Genomic DNA, 16,467 nt, shown 5'->3' with positions numbered 1-16,467 from the left:
TACAGTCATCATCACTGACTGGATTGGGACATTATGTTTCAGAAAATCGAGAAAGAAAAATACAGTAAGTCGATAAATCAAGAAAAAAAAAATTCGAGAAAGAAAGAACACATTAAGTCAATAAATCGAGAAAAAAAAATCGAGAAAGAATAGAGTACTCGTCACTATCCGGAAGTCCTGAAGTTAAGTCCTCACTATACGGAAGTTCGCAGATCGCAGTTACGATTATTCGCAATTTAGGTTTAATGGCCAATTATTCAATTAGTGCCAACGTATTTTGCCTTTTCGCAATGTCATCGCAAGGAAAAACACAAAGAGAAGGGGGGGGGAGGAAACTTACATGCAAAAAAAAAATTTACTTCCTGCTTTGGAGCATACCAGCGAACTCTGATGTTACCGAAATTTATGCACCGTCGAATATGAAAACGATCATAACTTGGGGAATTGTGTTTATCTGTAAATGCGCATAAGTAATCGAGAAATTATTAGAATACACGAAGTTATCGTTATCTGGAAGTCCGTACGTTGTAACCCGCAATGGGGAACGCGGCTGAGGTTCTCTTCCCCCATCGGCCACGCCCACACAGCAACGTGTCCTGTCATTGGTTGATAAATAAATGGCCATAACTTGGGAAGCACTTGTCCGATTAATATCAAACGTTGAAAAGGCACATCCTCAGGTCCCCAGCAATATACCTGGCAAGTTTCAATTAGATCGGACCAGTGGTTGTCGAGAAACAGCGGACACACACACACACACACACACACACACACACACACACACACACACACACACACACACACACACACACACACACACACACACACACACACAGCTGGAATTATAGATAGATGGTATCGTAGTGCCTGTCCCAAGAAAGTGCCTAAATTGTCAATGTGGCAGCCATTTTGCTGATGCTAATTAGATGGTCAAAAACTCAAAATTCAGCTTGGGAACAGGGCGAGTCGAATTCAGCACACCTTAATTAGGTTAAAAAGTCATGTTCCCAACTTTTACTAAAAAATGCTTCTGGGATGCACATTTCTCAGAAATACGTCTAGTCTCGAACCTCACCGTTGAAAGGTCTGCATGTGATGCGTGAACCTCGTTGGGATGCTCTGCCTGAGCGTTCCCACCTCGAGATATGGCGCATTATATCCTGCTTCTTTATTCGCCGGGGCTCGTGGCAACGTGCGATCCGCACCGGTTCGTCTGGCTGTGCAGAGGGGTGGCAAGACATCGATAGCAAGGCAGGGATTGTCGAAGGACGGCAGTCACCTCGGATCAGGTTCTCGAGGAAGAAGTTCTCCAAGAAGAAGCGCATTCTGGCCGGCAATCGGACACAAATAATGTTCTGAATAAGAGGCTCGAACGACTCCACGCTACCCCTTTTAAAAGCTATAGGCGAAGGATGGGGCGAGGAACGGAAAGCGATGCAATGTGGGCCAAATTCTGCACCTCTATTGGGCCACAGCGGTCTTGCCACGCCCTGCCAGGCTATGGGACGGGAAACCGGCTCAGATGCCTCCCAGCTCCGGCACGGCTCGGAGCTCCTGACTTAACATGGGGCAAGCTCCCCAAGCCGGCACCCCGGCCCTGAATGTGCACAAAGTGCAGTCTGAATGTCGGATGGCAGCGGGCTTTCTCCGCCACCCACGGGCTCCTTCACGAGCCAAAATGCACACCCGGGACCCGAAGCAAACTCCTGGATCACCCTTCTGATGCACACCCAGGGCCCGAACCCCTCCTTGTTGCCCTCGGTCTTGCCGTGGTCTGAAAACTGGATGAAGGCTGTATCAATTCCGGACGCTCACCCGGGACGTTCACGGTGAGATGCGGTGGAGCTATTAGCGTCTCTTGCATTGTTGAGCATCGTGTGGGACCAACCACACTCTGACGTGTGGTGCTCCTCAAAAGAGAGTGGCGAATTGTAGCGATGCAGAGGTACGAGGGAGAGCGGGAATATTTTTACCGTGTGCGGGAGGCGTTTGTGGTCAAAGTGGTGAAATTTGGTGAGCGAGTTGTGGAGTTAGGTGAGGTGCCGGTTGGGAATTGGCATGTAGATTTAAATTAAATAATGGCGTGCAAATTCTCGTGTGCGGGTTGTTTAGTGTGCAGCAGAGATGGGCATGATCGGAGGCACAGAAGGCATCGCAGTGTGCTTTTTAACAATTGCCAATTGAATGACGTGTGTGCTTACATGCTTGTCGTGTACTATGGCAAAAAGGAAAGGGTAAGAGTACAGGTAAGAGTACGAGTCATAGATATTTATTAGACCTAACTACGAGACCCCACGCAACGGACTTTGTCTCCTGAACCCACGAGACATGAGGGAAGGACGAACGACATGAATACTCATGTAATAACTGCTTGGGGATCACTGCATGTCGGGTGCCATTGCCTTTGAGTTATGCCGTTTTGCAGTACAACAACAACAACAATATATTTGTATATCTACATGGTCTTGGCTCATGGAAGAAACCGCTTCACCTCACCATGTGAAACTTTATACATATTATCCGATAACAATTGTGCATGCAGTGTGAAAATAATGAAGACATGGGTCATGTGGTGTGGCAGTGCACAATGAAACCATGAGGCGTACATCAAGGATGTGAATTGATCAAATGGGGCAAGCATGGCCTCAATCTAAAGGGGCTGTCACACCTTGACGTTTTAGCCAGCGTATGGCAAGGTCTCAAAATGTATGTAAAACGCTGGCGTCCGCTTAACAATTGATGATTTTTTTTTAAGTTTTGGGTATATAATAACGTGTTGGACGTATGCATAACGTATTAGTAACGTACACAGAACGTTTCAATCACATATAGATAACTTATACCAATGAATGCTCAGCGTGTTGTCAGCGTTCACAACCTATGCCCAACGATGTCTAACTTTTGCATAGCGCGGCAGCGTATCGCCGACGATCACGTGGCGTAGGCTATTCATAGGCTACGGCTCGACGATTCAAATCAGAACCGCACGAGACATCGAAGTGTCAAGGCCCTGTCACACCTTGACGTTTTAGCCAGCATATGTCGACGTATGAAAAATTTTCCGAACCAAGCTGGCACACGTCAATACGTTATGGCTAAGTTTTGTATACGTTGAGAACATGCTGGCATATGTTGTAGTACGCTGTCAAATGTCATTGTACACCGAGTACGTGGAGAAATTTTCAGCATGTTGAAAATTTATCGACGTACAGTACTCGACGTATGACACACATTCTGCATACGCTGGCATAATTTGAAGACAAGCTAAGCGATCTTTGACACACTTCGACATACGTGTGTCAAATGCGTGTGTTACTTGTATGTTACTCATAAGTTGAAACACGTCAAGGTAATGGTTCGCGTCAGTGTTCCAGACTCCCTGGTTTTTATTATTTTTAATAATTTTTGTTTCTTCGGTATGATGGTGATGTTGACACTTCGATTTTGAGTGCGGTTATGATTTAAATCGTTGAGCGGCAGCCTTTTAATTATATTATATTGAAACCGCACAAGAAATCGAAGTGTCAACATCACTGTCATACCGAAGAAAAAACAAAAAACAGGGAGTCTGGAACACTGACACTAACCATTACCTTAACGCGTTTCGACATACGAGTACCTAACAAGTAACGTGTGTCGACTTGTGTCAACGATCGCGTAAAGTGCCTCGAACACGTTACTCATTGGTTAGAAATAAGTTTCGGGTACGCTAAACATTACCTCGACGTGTTTCGACTTATGAGTAACTTACAAGTTACGTGTGTCGACGTGTGTCAATGATCGCGTAACGTGCCGACAACTTATGCCAGCGTTATGCAGAACGTGCGAGTTTTTCGCTGGCATACGTCGGGAAATTTCAAGCATGGAAAATTTGTCTAACTGCTCGGAGAACTACGACGTATGCCAGCGTACTATGACGCATGCAAACTTACCCATAACGTATTCGACGTGTGCCAGCGTTTTGCCCAATTCTGCATACGTCAGGCATACGTTGGCTAAATCGTCAAGGTGTGACAGGGCCTTCAGCTGTGTTGACAGGTATAGCTCGCCACAGCGCTGCTCGATTTACAATACAACCAACAGATACACAACTTCCATTTTGCTCTGAGCTGTGAAGAAAATTCAAAGGTAAATGTGACCGCAGCAAGAAACGGAGTGGTGCACTGGAAACGGGGTAGAAAACGGTGCAATGATAGAATGTGAGGAGATTGAAGCTGTGGGCAATACCTGGAAGTGACATTTTCAGTTTGAAAACATGATCCTCATGACTTTTTTTTCATTGTGATGCGGACAGCGTGGGCCCTGCCACTTCTCGAAGTGGTCGGAGCAGCCATGTAGCTTCTGCTTCTTACAAGCTTGCTCCAGGAAGTGCATCCAGCTGCAAACACAAAAAATGGATCTTCCCGAAAAACACAAGTCGATTCTGTGCTCATTGAAATCTTTTCCCTTTTTAAATTGTCTGAACCTAATGCAGACCAAATGAGTTGGGCCATCGATGAATATTCAACAACAATTAGATCAGAAAACAAATCTTTCTGTGAAAATTCTTGGTTCAATTTATTTGAAAAGTCTTTAATTTCCTCTTCATTTCATGTTTTTACTGAAAATTAACCGATGAAAATAAACCCTCTGGGATTTTCATTTCTTTATGAGAAGCAAAGATTAAGTATTAAAAGTGGGAGGTGGATACTTGTGATAAATGTAGTTTCGACAAAGATAAACTCGAAAAACGTCCGATAAAAATCATCTTTTTTATCATCATATATTGTTTCGGTTGTAGGGTCGATGGAAGAATTTAATGGAGAATTTAGGATTGAATTGGGTTGTTTGTACGGTGACGTGTGGGAGACATGTCAATGTAATTAAGTAAGGAAATTGTGAGCTTCATTAGTACGTGTCACCACATGGGGTGGTGGGGGTGGGGGGGACTTTCAGGAAGGAAGGCAGGAAATTTGAAGGTGTGTTTCGGGTGGATTAATGGGGGTAGAAAAGATTGTGGTTTTCGATGGGGTAAGACACGAGGTGGTGGTGAACAGCTGTTTTGAAGACCTGGAGGGAAGAATTGGATTGAAAGAGTGTGGGAGTGTATTCCAAAGGCGGGGAAAAAGAGGAATGAAAGAGTGAAGGTGAGCAGTGATTTTGGGAGTTTTACCAGAAGGGGGTTGCTGGCATAACTTGAGCGACCTGCAGAAATATGGTGGGGGGGAGAGGAACCTATCACAGACAGAGCGGGTGTGGGGCGGGGGCGTGAGACCGGAGAGGAGACGGTAGAAGACAGAAAGACCACCGACCTGCCTGAAGTGAGAGAGTGAGAGGCCCAAAGACTCAGCCTCACCCCGGGAGAAACCAATGATCTAAATGCCTTGGTCGTCACAGCGTGAAGCCATGAAAGGTGGGGTTTATGGAAAGGTGATAATCAGCTCGGGTTTTAGAATTAGCTTCCCCAGAATATGGTTGCCCCCCTGTGACTTTTCCTGATTTTTTTATTTCCAAAACCATGATGGGAAACAAGCAAACGTGTGGAGCAGGCAGAAGGCCCCCCTCCAAGGGTGATGGCGTGCAAACTCACACCCCCGAGGCTGATGATTGATGCACGTGATGTCAGAAGCCTTGCCTTCCCCAGTTTCGTGCGAGCAGGCCATGCCCCGGAGGCGAACGATGGTTCGGTGTGACGTCGAAGAAGTGGGGTTGGTTGCACATTGTTGGAGAGTGGAGTTCAGGGTAAGCGCACGTACGAGGCAGAGTTGAGTTGAGGGAAGGAACGGACGTGGTCGAAAAATAATGGGGTTTGGGAGATGGCCTGTAAGAACAGGGCTTCATGGCTGCCTTTCCCTCGACGCACGAAGAGGGGGCACGATTCTTGTCCTTGTGTTGAGGAGATTTGTCTCCCATGGTGAAGCAAGACGCTGAACTTTGGTTCTTGGTTGAGTCGTGAGAAACGGACCACGAGCCTCGTGTCTGTGATGGCGATCGATGCATGAAGCAGCTGCACTGGGTCTCTGAGTCTCTGTACCTTTCATTATGTTAAACATCTCGATCATATCTCCTCGTAACCTCCTGCTTTCTCATGTATAAATCCCTGTCTCCTTCACCCAATCCTCGTGGCTGAGTCGAACTCGGCCCGGAATCAATCTTGTCATCCTTCACTGAACCCTCTCTGTGGCATCCATGTCCTCCCAGAACTGTGGTGACCAGAACTACACACAATATTCTCGATGTGACCCTCACTAAATTCCTGCACAATGTTCACACCACCTCTTTGATTTATAATTGATCCCCCTCTAAATACAACCTAAACCCCTATTTTCTCCACCTGGAGCTGCCTGATTACCTCCCATATCTATTACCAGCCCCAGATCCTTCTCCTGTGTGACACAATCCAAAATGACCCCTATTGTCCTGTAATCTCTATTTTCATTGTTCTTTCCCATCACCAACACCTCACACTCGCTCAGGTTAAATTACATGTGACAATCTATACAAGTATCAATACTTTCCTGTATCTCATCACCATCCCCTCTGAGACCCACCTCACCTCCAACTTTTATGTCATCTGTAAATTTGGAAAGCTTCGTCTTTACCCCAAATATCCAACTTCACTTCACAACTTATTTATAACTTCACAATTAATGAAGGTTAAATCTTCAAAATGTCGTCTTGTGTCGCGTCTCGATGACTGAAATGCGCGAACTGATCGGCGGGATTGGTCACGTGATCTGGAGAGTCCGACCACACGTCATTCCGTCACGAGGTCATCTTGTTAGTGCGCATGCGCGAACACTTCCGAAATTTCCAAGACGTTGCGAATCACAGAATAAACATACATTGACACCGTCGGGTTACATAACTTTTACCATTTGCTTGTTGTATTTTTAATCTCAACACAAACCTCACTAACTTCGTTTGACGTTCTTCCAATCGAATCATGTTTCAAACGTTTTTCTGTGGCAACTCGCCAAGCCACCTGATTGGTCAAGTCGAACCACGTGATCAACCGGACAACCGTTATTTTCAAAAACAAAACGAACCTTTTCATGTCGTTTCAGTTTGGTGATTTACAGCGATCGATCAGACTTTGTTCTTTCGCCTTTTGCTGATATAAAGTGTCTTTTAAGAGCAATGGATTCTAATTTTGGACATAAACATCAGTTGAGCTTTGACAACAATCCCTCATCTCCATCACGTGTGGAATTGAGGTGGTCCAACAATGCCGCATCTCCATCACCTCCATGTGTGAGGTTGTCTTACAATTCCTCATCTCCATCTCGAGTGGAATCAAGGGCGTCCAACAATCCCCCGTCTCCATCACGGGAGAAATTGAGGTGGTCTAACAATCCCTCATCTCTATCAAGTCTGTATGCAATGTTGGCTGACAATCCCCCATCTCCATCCCGGGAGGAATTGAGGTGGTCCAACAATCCCTCATCTCTATCACGTCTGTATTCTATGTTGGCTGACAATTCCCCATCTCCATCACAGGAGGACTTGAGGTGGTCCAACAATCCCCCATCTCCATCACAGAAGGAATTGAGGTGGTCCAACAATCCCCCATCTCCATCACGGGAGGAATTGAGGTGGTCCAACAATCCCCCATCTCTATCACGGGAGGAATTGAGGTGGTCCAACAATCCCCCATCTCTATCACGGGAGGAATTGAGGTGGTCCAACAATCCCCCATCTCCATCACAGAAGGAATTGAGGTGGTCCAACAATCCCCCATCTCCATCACGGAAGGAATTGAGGTGGTCCAACAATCCCCCATCTCCATCACGGAAGGAATTGAGGTGGTCTAGCAATCCCTCATCTCTATCACGTCTGTATGCGATGTTGGCTGACAATTCCCCATCTCCATCATGGGTGGAATTGAGGTGGTCCAACAATCCCCCCTCTCAATCACATGTGGAGTCGAGGTGGGAGAGAAATTCTTCATCTCCACAGTCTCCAGAACAGAGTTTGGAACACAGTTCCTCATCTTCCTTGCCTCTGGATATCCCTCTCCAGGTAAGCGCGATGTTCAGTGTTATCTCTTTTAAAGATCACCTGCACTTTCGACCAGTGAGCATATGCGATTCATCAGTGTCTGTGAGTGCGTGAGTGAGTGTCATTGAGTTCGTCAATTCGTAAACACTTCGCTCAATATCGCTTGAACCAAACATTGGATTTTGATGAAACGTGTGGCTTGTTAATGGGGTCTTCGAGGGGTGGGGGGTTTCTCCGAAACGACCCACACAATTTCGATGAAACTGACCACAACCTTCATCACCCGTGATGTACCAATTATTGTTCACAACATTAAAATAATCAGGTTCTGAGGGGGGTCTGTGGGGGATTTGAGTGCCTGTTGCTCCTTATGCAGGTGAGCTTCGGGACAAGCGGTCCTATTTTTTTGTCATGGAGAAGAGACGTGTTGGTTGAAGTTAAAAACCCACTTTATTCCACCGATCAATATCATGTCCCCTGCAGTTGAGTTCCGAGATGTGAGCAGATCCTCACCTTTTATTTGTAAATTTTCGTTGTGAGGTTTGTGATGAAGTCACTCGATTGGTAAGGTGAAATAACGATACTGAGAAACATCTTGCTTAAAGATCTTGATGTATTCTTTCTCTGATCTTCGAATGAAACATGACGTTTTCTCAACTTGTATTGTTGTTCAGATCGAGAAGTATGACGTCATCAGAAAGCTCGGTGAAGGAGGTCAGGGAGCAGTTTACAAAGCGAGGAACACCTTGTCTGGTGATGAGGTACGGAAAGGTGTCGTGCTTTCAGGGTTGTGGTCAGGGTTCATAAAGGTGAACATGAAAAGGTTTTCCTCTACCTGTACCTCCATCTGTAAATTAATTCATTTAATCTCAATTCGCTCCCTTAAAGTTTCCTCCAACATGTGAAGTTCATGTAAATGAGTGTAAATGTGGTAAAATTCACCTCAATTACCTTGCTTATCCTCTTCGTGCATTTATACACTTGTGTATGCTTGGTGTTGGCTTAATGGTTCACGTGGTGAACTTGGGATCTGAAGCATCCTGAGTTCAAACCCCACTTGGGTGTTGAATTAATAATAGGTGGGGTTGATTCTGCCTGTCATCCTTGTGAGGTCGGCAAAATGAGTGCCAGCTTGCTGGTATCCTGTGTCGGAGTGGCCACCCATCCAGGATTATGCCCAACAGCCAAGGAGACTGCTGAGGTAGAACCAACGCTCTGCACAGAGTATGGTCCCAATGGATGGATGGATGGAAACTCATCTCTTTTCCCTGAAATCTGAACTTTTCCTTTTGCTGATGGAGCCTGATGATGTGATTGGATGTTCCCCTTCTACCTTTGATAAGTATGTTACCATATTGGTCTGCATGTTTTGTGAAGGTGAGCACGATGCTTGTGAGATGTAAATTGATGTTAATGGTCTGACTCACACCTGTGCACCTGGAACTGCATCACAAGTTAATGATCAACTTTTACCTGTCTGTATCTCTTCCAGGTAGCAATTAAAATTTCCTTGAAGAACGACTTTGAGAAAGTGAGTTTATTTCATGCCATTTGGGGTTAGAGTGCAAATCGAAATGTGACTTGACCTGAAACGTTCGTTCATGATTTCCACCTGTTGGTCGAAAGTAAACAGATTCACAAAGAAACAGGTGTTACTGGGACCACTTAAAACGTCATCTTTACCCTCAACATCACAAAAATATAAATATTTTAACTTCAATAAGGAATATTCCTGAGAATATGGAATATCATGAAACTTTGTCTCAAGAGAGTATTCAGTCCTGAAATGTATTTATGAGGTTAAAATCTCGGTTTTGGGGACTACCTGGACTCATACATTGTACCCCACATGTCGTCACTTTATTCTTTCTCTGTCTCCTTCCTCTCTCTCTCTCTCTCTCTCTCTCTCTCTGTTTGTTTCCTCCATCTCTCTCTCTCTCTCTCTCTCTCTCTCTCTCTCTCTCTCTCTCGTTGCAGTTTTCAAAAGAAGCCTCCATCATTTCTTCCTTGCATCATCCAAACATCAGTAAGTGAGTATTTCATTTTAAATGATAAATTGTTCTTTCATCGTGATGATGTTAAATCATGATTCTTTGTTTGTATTATTACTGTTATTCACTGAAAAGGTTTGTTTTCCTTCATTTGAAAATGGATGGGTTGAGGACCCTGGAAATCTTTCCAAAAAGTAGGCCATCTTGTGCTCGTGGCCTGGTCAGATTACCTGCATGGGGTTAACTCTTTCATTCACAATACCTATCGGTGACATGTTAGGACACGGATACAGCAGGGATACAATGGGCCAAATGGTCTTTCAATGTGCGGAATTTTCAGCACGGTGCATCCACTGAACTTCCGAAAGGACCGTCTGGTGAACCCTCACATCGACCTTCTCAACAATAATCCTCTTCAGGAAGTTCAATCATTCAAACTCCTCGGTCTCACAATCAGCAATGATCTTTCTTCGGCAAACCACATTCCAAAGTTGGTCTCCAAGGCCAGCCACTGACTGGGCATCCTGCGTCATACAACGTCCTGCCTTGTTACGCCTGAACTCCTATTAAACGACAAGACTTTCATCCGCAGCTTGATGGAGCACATACTCTCTCCTTTGGGTTGGCTCCCCAACCTCACACCTTACTCAGGTCAACGCCATGGAAACCAAGACCTTCAGGATCATTGGAATCTTCTTTGTGGGCCGATCACTTTCCTGTCGCAGACAGGGAGGTGGTTTCTCTATCTCTACGGCCGATCTTTTCTGGTCTGATCTTGCAACCTCTGCTCTTTCCGTGCTTCCCCAGCCTTTACCCCTCCACCCAAGGTCTCTGTTGGGCAGGCAAGGTCCACCATCAATCCCCTTCTTGTGAAACTTCCAAAATCCAGGATCACTCCTCACCTCTACTCATTCGTTCCTCTTTCTTCCACCTGTGCAACCAAACACCACATTCTACCCAATATTATTCTTCCCTCCAACTCTTCAAGACAGCTGTTATCACCATTTCAGATAAGCCCCCCTCCCTCATTACATCCAAAAACATGACAATTTCAACCCCATTTAATGCCCCCCCCCTACAACTCCTTCCAAATTTACAGTTTTTTTCCGAATGAGAGTATGTTTCTGGTTCCATCCTGTCCACCCCATGCGTCCTCCCCACACCCATTGCTTGTCCCAATCTCCCCCTATTTTGTTTTTCAACCCCACTATAAGTGTGTCTGTCTCTCTCTTTCCTTTTGTTCTGTTGTCTCCTGATCTGTTCAGTGTTCTCCCTCTTCCATGAGCCTTGACTCTGGAAATAAAAAAAATAATTGTATTCATTTAATGGTGAAACAAAGATGGGGAAACATGAGATTGTGCCTTTTATTTCCCGATATAATGAATGGAAGATAATGTTTGCTTCAGAAAATCGATCAGTCACATACGAGATGGAATAAAGAGTTACCCAACTCCATCACACTCCCAGTGATAACAACTTACCCCAACTACATCACACTCCCAGGAATAACAACTTACCCCAACTACATCATACTCCCAGGAATAACAACTTACCCCAACTACATCACACTCCCAGGAATAACAACTTACCACAACTACATCACACTCCCAGGAATAACAACTTACCACAACTCCATCACACTCCCAGTGATAACAACTTACCCCAACGACATCACACTCCCAGGAATAACAACTTACACCGACTACATCACACTCCCAGGAATAACAACTTACCCCAACTACATCACACTCCCAGGAATAACAACTTACCCCGACTACATCACACTCCCAGGAATAACAACTTACCCCAACTCCATCACACTCCCAGTGATAACAACTTACCCCAACGACATCACACTCCCAGGAATAACAACTTACACCGACTACATCACACTCCCAGGAATAACAACTTACCCCAACTCCATCACACTCCCAGTGATAACAACTTACCCCAACGACTTCACACTCATGATCATGGATGGTGTCCCGGATCTATGGACCCCTGAGATCATCCATTGAATGTACACAAACTACGTTCCCAGCACGAGGAATGCTCAGATCACCCTTTGTGTGAAACTTCATGCTGAGTAGAAGTGGGTAGCTCTCCACAGTTAAACTACATCAGTCATGTGACGGAAAGCCAGACAAAGGCCTCACCGTGTCACATTTGAACCTCCTCCTCACTCAACAGATGTAGTTATCATAATGAGGATTTGTTTTTATTTCTGCATTTTAGTTCTGATGATTCTTTCTCCTGCACTCTGTCATCCCCATGTAGTTCAAGTTTATGACATTAACAAGACCGAGGAGATGATGTTCATGGTCCTGGAACTCGCACATGGTGGTATGTTTTTAATCAATCTTCTGTTCCGAAGGTGTGTACCTGTGATCAAATCTGATCATTTCACTCACTCATGGCAACTTATCCACACAGGTAGTCTGTTGGATTATCGGCAACATCATGCACCAATGACAGAGGAGAAGATACATCCCATCATTTTCCAGGTGAGCTGAGCCTGTACTGACGTCATTCTTCGTGAAGTTCAACGTGTGGTTTAAAATCAGGATTTTTCAAATGAACAACATTTGTTGGAAACTCCAATTTGCATAACGACCCGTTAATTCAGTGCTTTCCTTCCAGGCAGCGTCTGCACTCAGTTACATCCATAGCAACAACATCATGCACGGGGACATCAAGGTAAAACAAATCTGAACATAAAAACCTCATGATGATGTCGTCATCGCGGGACATCAGTGAAACACTATCACAGAAGGGAGAGGTTTTTCTTTGGGGAAACAGGAAAATGTGTTGGAAATGAAGGAAAGTTTTTTGTGGAATTGTCTCATTTGAACTGATTTGAATGAAGATGAACATAACAAGGAGACTGAGCACCCTCAGAGACCTTGTTGACCTTGGTACACATTGATAGCAATTCACTAGTCAAGCTCATAGTTACTGTAACAAGGATCGGTGAAACCTCGTGCAGCATTGAAATCAGATGACGTCAGGGGGTGAAGATACTTCCACATGTTACAGGTGAGTTCAGGTTACATCATTGCGTGAAGATACCTCCACATGGTGCGGGTGAATTCAGGTAACAACAGAAGGTGAACAGACTTACACATGTTACAGGTGAATTCAGGCAACATCAGTGGGTGAAGATACTTTCACATGTTGCAGGTGAATTCAGGTAACAACAGAAGGTGAACAGACTTACACATGTTACAGGTGAATTCAGGTAACAACAGAAGGTGAACAGACTTACACATGTTACAGGTGAATTCAGGTGATGTCAGTCGGTGAAGATACTTACACTTGTTTCAGAAAGATCACAAATTGGTTGTTGATTGAGGGCTGGAGCAACAACCAGTGTGAGGCAGAAATGGGAAACACGAATAAGAATGAAGGGTGTATTTGTCGGGATGTTGTTTCGAGATTGAAGGTGATGTTAACGTATTAAATGCAGGAACCCAGTGAGTTCTCACCTCATTTGGACGATTTTAGAAAGGAGGCCAACTACCAATACATCAGCTTGTCTTCTCTTTCGTGTAAGAGAGATTATTTGATTGATCCAGATCTTGTTCAGATTCCCGAAAGGTGAACATGCTTTTCCAATGTGTACCTTGTTTCCCTCCTCACCCCAAATCACAATGCCAAATATGGAAATCATTTCACATTTTTCAGGGTCTTTTCTCCAACTTTTATTTTTGGAGAATTTGCCCATGACCCAAAACACGTGATCTTGATCTTATCATCACTCATGTTTAGCCCGGTGTTGAGTGCCAATAAATTGAGATTATCAGTTTCAGCTGTTACTGGCTGTGGTTCACATTTGGTTGGTTGTTTGCATTTTACAAAGTCGAGGCTCATGAAAAAGCTGTTACAAGAATGCTGAATGGATCAGGACACAACAGGACAAAATCAACAGTTGAGAAGGGGGGTGGGACACCAACAGCAGAGTTGAAGGCCAGTATCGAGGCAGATTGGATGGACAAGCAATGGATGTGGGGAGAAATGAGGTGGAGAAGAGGATGCATGTGTTGGACAAGATGGATACCAGAAGGAAACTCTGAGGAGGGAAATCGGGAATTTGGAAGGAGGAGGGATTAGGGTGGGGTGGAGTGTGGTGGAGTGTGAGTGTTAGCAAGGGTAGAAAAGATCACGGTTTTCGATGGGGGATGATCTGAGATGGTGTTGAACGGCTGTTTGAAGACGTGGAGGGAATTATGAGATTTAAGAGAATGTGGCAGTTGGTTCCACAAGTGGGAAGAAAGAGGAACGAATGAGTGGAACTGAGCAGTGATCCTGCATTCTGGGAGTTTCACCAGATGGGGATCAATGGTGGACCGCGTGTGTCCAGCAGAAACATGGGGGGGGGGAGCGTTGTGGAGAGGGGAAGGGGACAAAGCAGAGGATGCAAGACCAGAAAGGAGGTGGTGGAAGACAAATAGACCAGCAACCTGTCTGCGACGACAACGTGACAGGCACAGAGACTCAGCTTCATCACGGGAGATTGCAATGATCTTGAAGGCCTTGGTTTCCACGGCGTCAAGCTCAACAAGATGTGAAGCTGTGGAACCAGCCCAAAGAGGAGAGCAGTACTGCCTCAACCTGTGGATGAAGGCCTTGGAGTTTGATAGGAGTTCAGGTGTGCCAAGTTCGGACTTTGCACGACGGACGATGCCCAGCCAACAGTCAAATGAGTTTTGCCCAAGAGAGATCGTGGCTGACAGGGAGACCCAGCAGTTTGAATGACTGAACTTCTCCAAGAGGATTGGGAAGAAAATCGATGGGGCGGTTTGTCAGACGATCCTTTCAGAGAGAGATCGAGAGTGAGAGTGTGAGATTTGTCTGGATTGAAAGACATACTCCAAGTGTTTGTACTGCATCAAGGTGGCAACATGTCCAAGGTGGAGTGACCTAGTCTGAATCCAGATTGGTGATATGAGATGAGGTTGTTTGAGAAAAGAAATGATTTCACATCAAATGTGGTGATGGATTCAATGACCTTGCTGATGATTGCAAGTCAGCTGACAGATCTGGAGTTGAGGGGAAACTGCAAATCTCGATCTGTTGAGGGAGTGTTGTTCCACCAACAAGTACCCCATGATTGTTTACACAGTGAACTTTTCATGATCAAGTCCGTGACAATCAGAACAGGAAGGGTGATAGAATACAGCCTTGTGTAACTCCTGTGGATAAATCAAAAAGGTCGATCGGTCCATTTTCAGTTTCCACACACGACATGGAATTGTGATCCGTGCTTTCATCATGTCCATCATTTTCTCTCTGATGCCGTATCACCTCACGATCTCATGAGGTATTTTATTGATGTGATTGTAAAATGTTAATTCTCGTACGTACAATAAGTAGATATTTTGTTGAAACGTTCATCCTTGTATTTGTCCCACTCAATGTACTTCAACTATTTCGAAATGGCTCAGCTGATGAGATGCTGAAAAGGTTCATTGATCACGTGGTGTGGCTGTTTGCTGTTACGGTGATGATCCATGTTTTGTTAAATACATTTCATGTTGTTTCAAGTAAATGAAGATCGTCCTTTTCATCGGAATAGGGACATGAGTTGTGTAAAGCACACGTAACATTACCTGGTGAAAATGATAACTTATCTTCCACGCTTCCATTTTACTCTTCCATCCATCCAACAGCTCGCAAACATCTTGTACAACGACCTCGGAGTCCTTAAGGTCGCCGACTTTGGCCTTTCGTGTGTGTTTGAACCTGGAGCAGTCGTGTTTGGGATAAGGGGAACACCTGGCTACATGGCCCCAGAGCTGCACTGCCCCGAGGGCTACAATGGTCCTGCGGTCGACGTGTGGGCTCTTGGGGTTGTCCTGCACTTGTTGATAGACCGATATTTCCCATACTCGTGGGAGACGATCAAGGTGAGTGTTCCCTCCTTACAATCGACCGAACCTTCGTGACGATCTTAGTGTTCATGATCGATGTGAATGTCGATGCAGTGTTCTTTCATAGATATGAGTATCTTCATCAGATTTCACATCAACACAGACCAGAGAAATCATGAACAAGGTTGAAAGAAGAAAAACGTTTCTTGTTTTCAGAAACAATCATTTCACGGGATCACATCATTGCCATCGTCAGACAGTCGGGTTGTACATTTTGTTCACTGCTTGGTTTTTCTCATCCTTGGCAAAGTAAGAATGTAAAAATGATTAAAATAATTACAATTTCCATCAACAATATGAATTTTGGAGTGAATAGGCTCAAATCATTGTGGTTGGATTGTCCAAGAGGTCGTTGGTTCGAATCCAACAATGGCCCAGTCACACCGAAGACTAAAACCTCAGACATGTTGCTTCTTTGCCTTACGATCAACACTTGAAGGATAAAGCTGCGACAGACCCGATGTGTTGGTAGTGATGGGAGGTGGGGGATCGTATTTATCCCTTATTGCCCCTTCTGTCTGCGGAGAGAAAAGTGAGGTCACAAGATGGCGTCGCTGGGACCCGTT

At 44.9% G+C, this 16,467-nt stretch overlaps 3 protein-coding genes across 14 annotated transcripts in view; 1 reads left to right on the top strand and 2 right to left on the bottom strand.

The window, feature by feature from the left end:
• Positions 1–6,955, bottom strand: part of LOC147030716 (uncharacterized) — a 62,487-nt gene extending 55,532 nt beyond the window's left edge. The window contains exons 1-2 of one of the 6 annotated variants that reach the window (XM_085875062.1): positions 6,890–6,955; positions 4,228–4,378 (exon numbers count right to left, since the gene is read on the bottom strand). The gene's annotated coding sequence lies outside the window, so the exon portion shown is untranslated. The other 5 variants (XM_085875060.1, XM_085875059.1, XM_085875061.1 and 2 more) reach the window with 5 other exon arrangements.
• LOC147030715 (serine/threonine-protein kinase par-1-like) overlaps positions 1–16,444 on the top strand; it is a 33,424-nt gene extending 16,980 nt beyond the window's left edge. For 2 of the 6 annotated variants that reach the window (XM_085875039.1, XM_085875038.1), the window contains 7 exons: positions 8,655–8,741; positions 9,060–9,181; positions 9,473–9,511; positions 9,958–10,006; positions 12,249–12,475; positions 12,612–12,668; positions 15,641–16,444. In XM_085875039.1, coding sequence (XP_085731165.1) covers positions 9,101–9,181; positions 9,473–9,511; positions 9,958–10,006; positions 12,249–12,475; positions 12,612–12,668; positions 15,641–15,916 — 729 coding nt within the window. In that variant the 5' untranslated portion in view covers positions 8,655–8,741; positions 9,060–9,100 and the 3' untranslated portion in view covers positions 15,917–16,444. Of the gene's footprint in view, positions 1–7,740; positions 8,002–8,654; positions 8,742–9,059; positions 9,182–9,472; positions 9,512–9,957; positions 10,007–12,248; positions 12,476–12,611; positions 12,669–15,640 lie in introns of those variants that run through there. The other 4 variants (XM_085875035.1, XM_085875033.1, XM_085875037.1 and 1 more) reach the window with 4 other exon arrangements.
• The window catches only part of LOC147030713 (serine/threonine-protein kinase par-1-like), a 185,800-nt gene that overhangs the window by 118,883 nt on the left and 50,450 nt on the right, over positions 1–16,467 (bottom strand). The window lies entirely within an intron of this gene.

Source organism: Eptatretus burgeri, chromosome 3 (assembly GCF_056783735.1).
Source record: "Eptatretus burgeri isolate ZD-2024b chromosome 3, Ebu_testis_v1, whole genome shotgun sequence".
In the NCBI taxonomy this organism is placed as follows: domain Eukaryota; kingdom Metazoa; phylum Chordata; class Myxini; order Myxiniformes; family Myxinidae; genus Eptatretus; species Eptatretus burgeri.
This window is presented reverse-complemented; position numbering and strand designations above follow the sequence as displayed.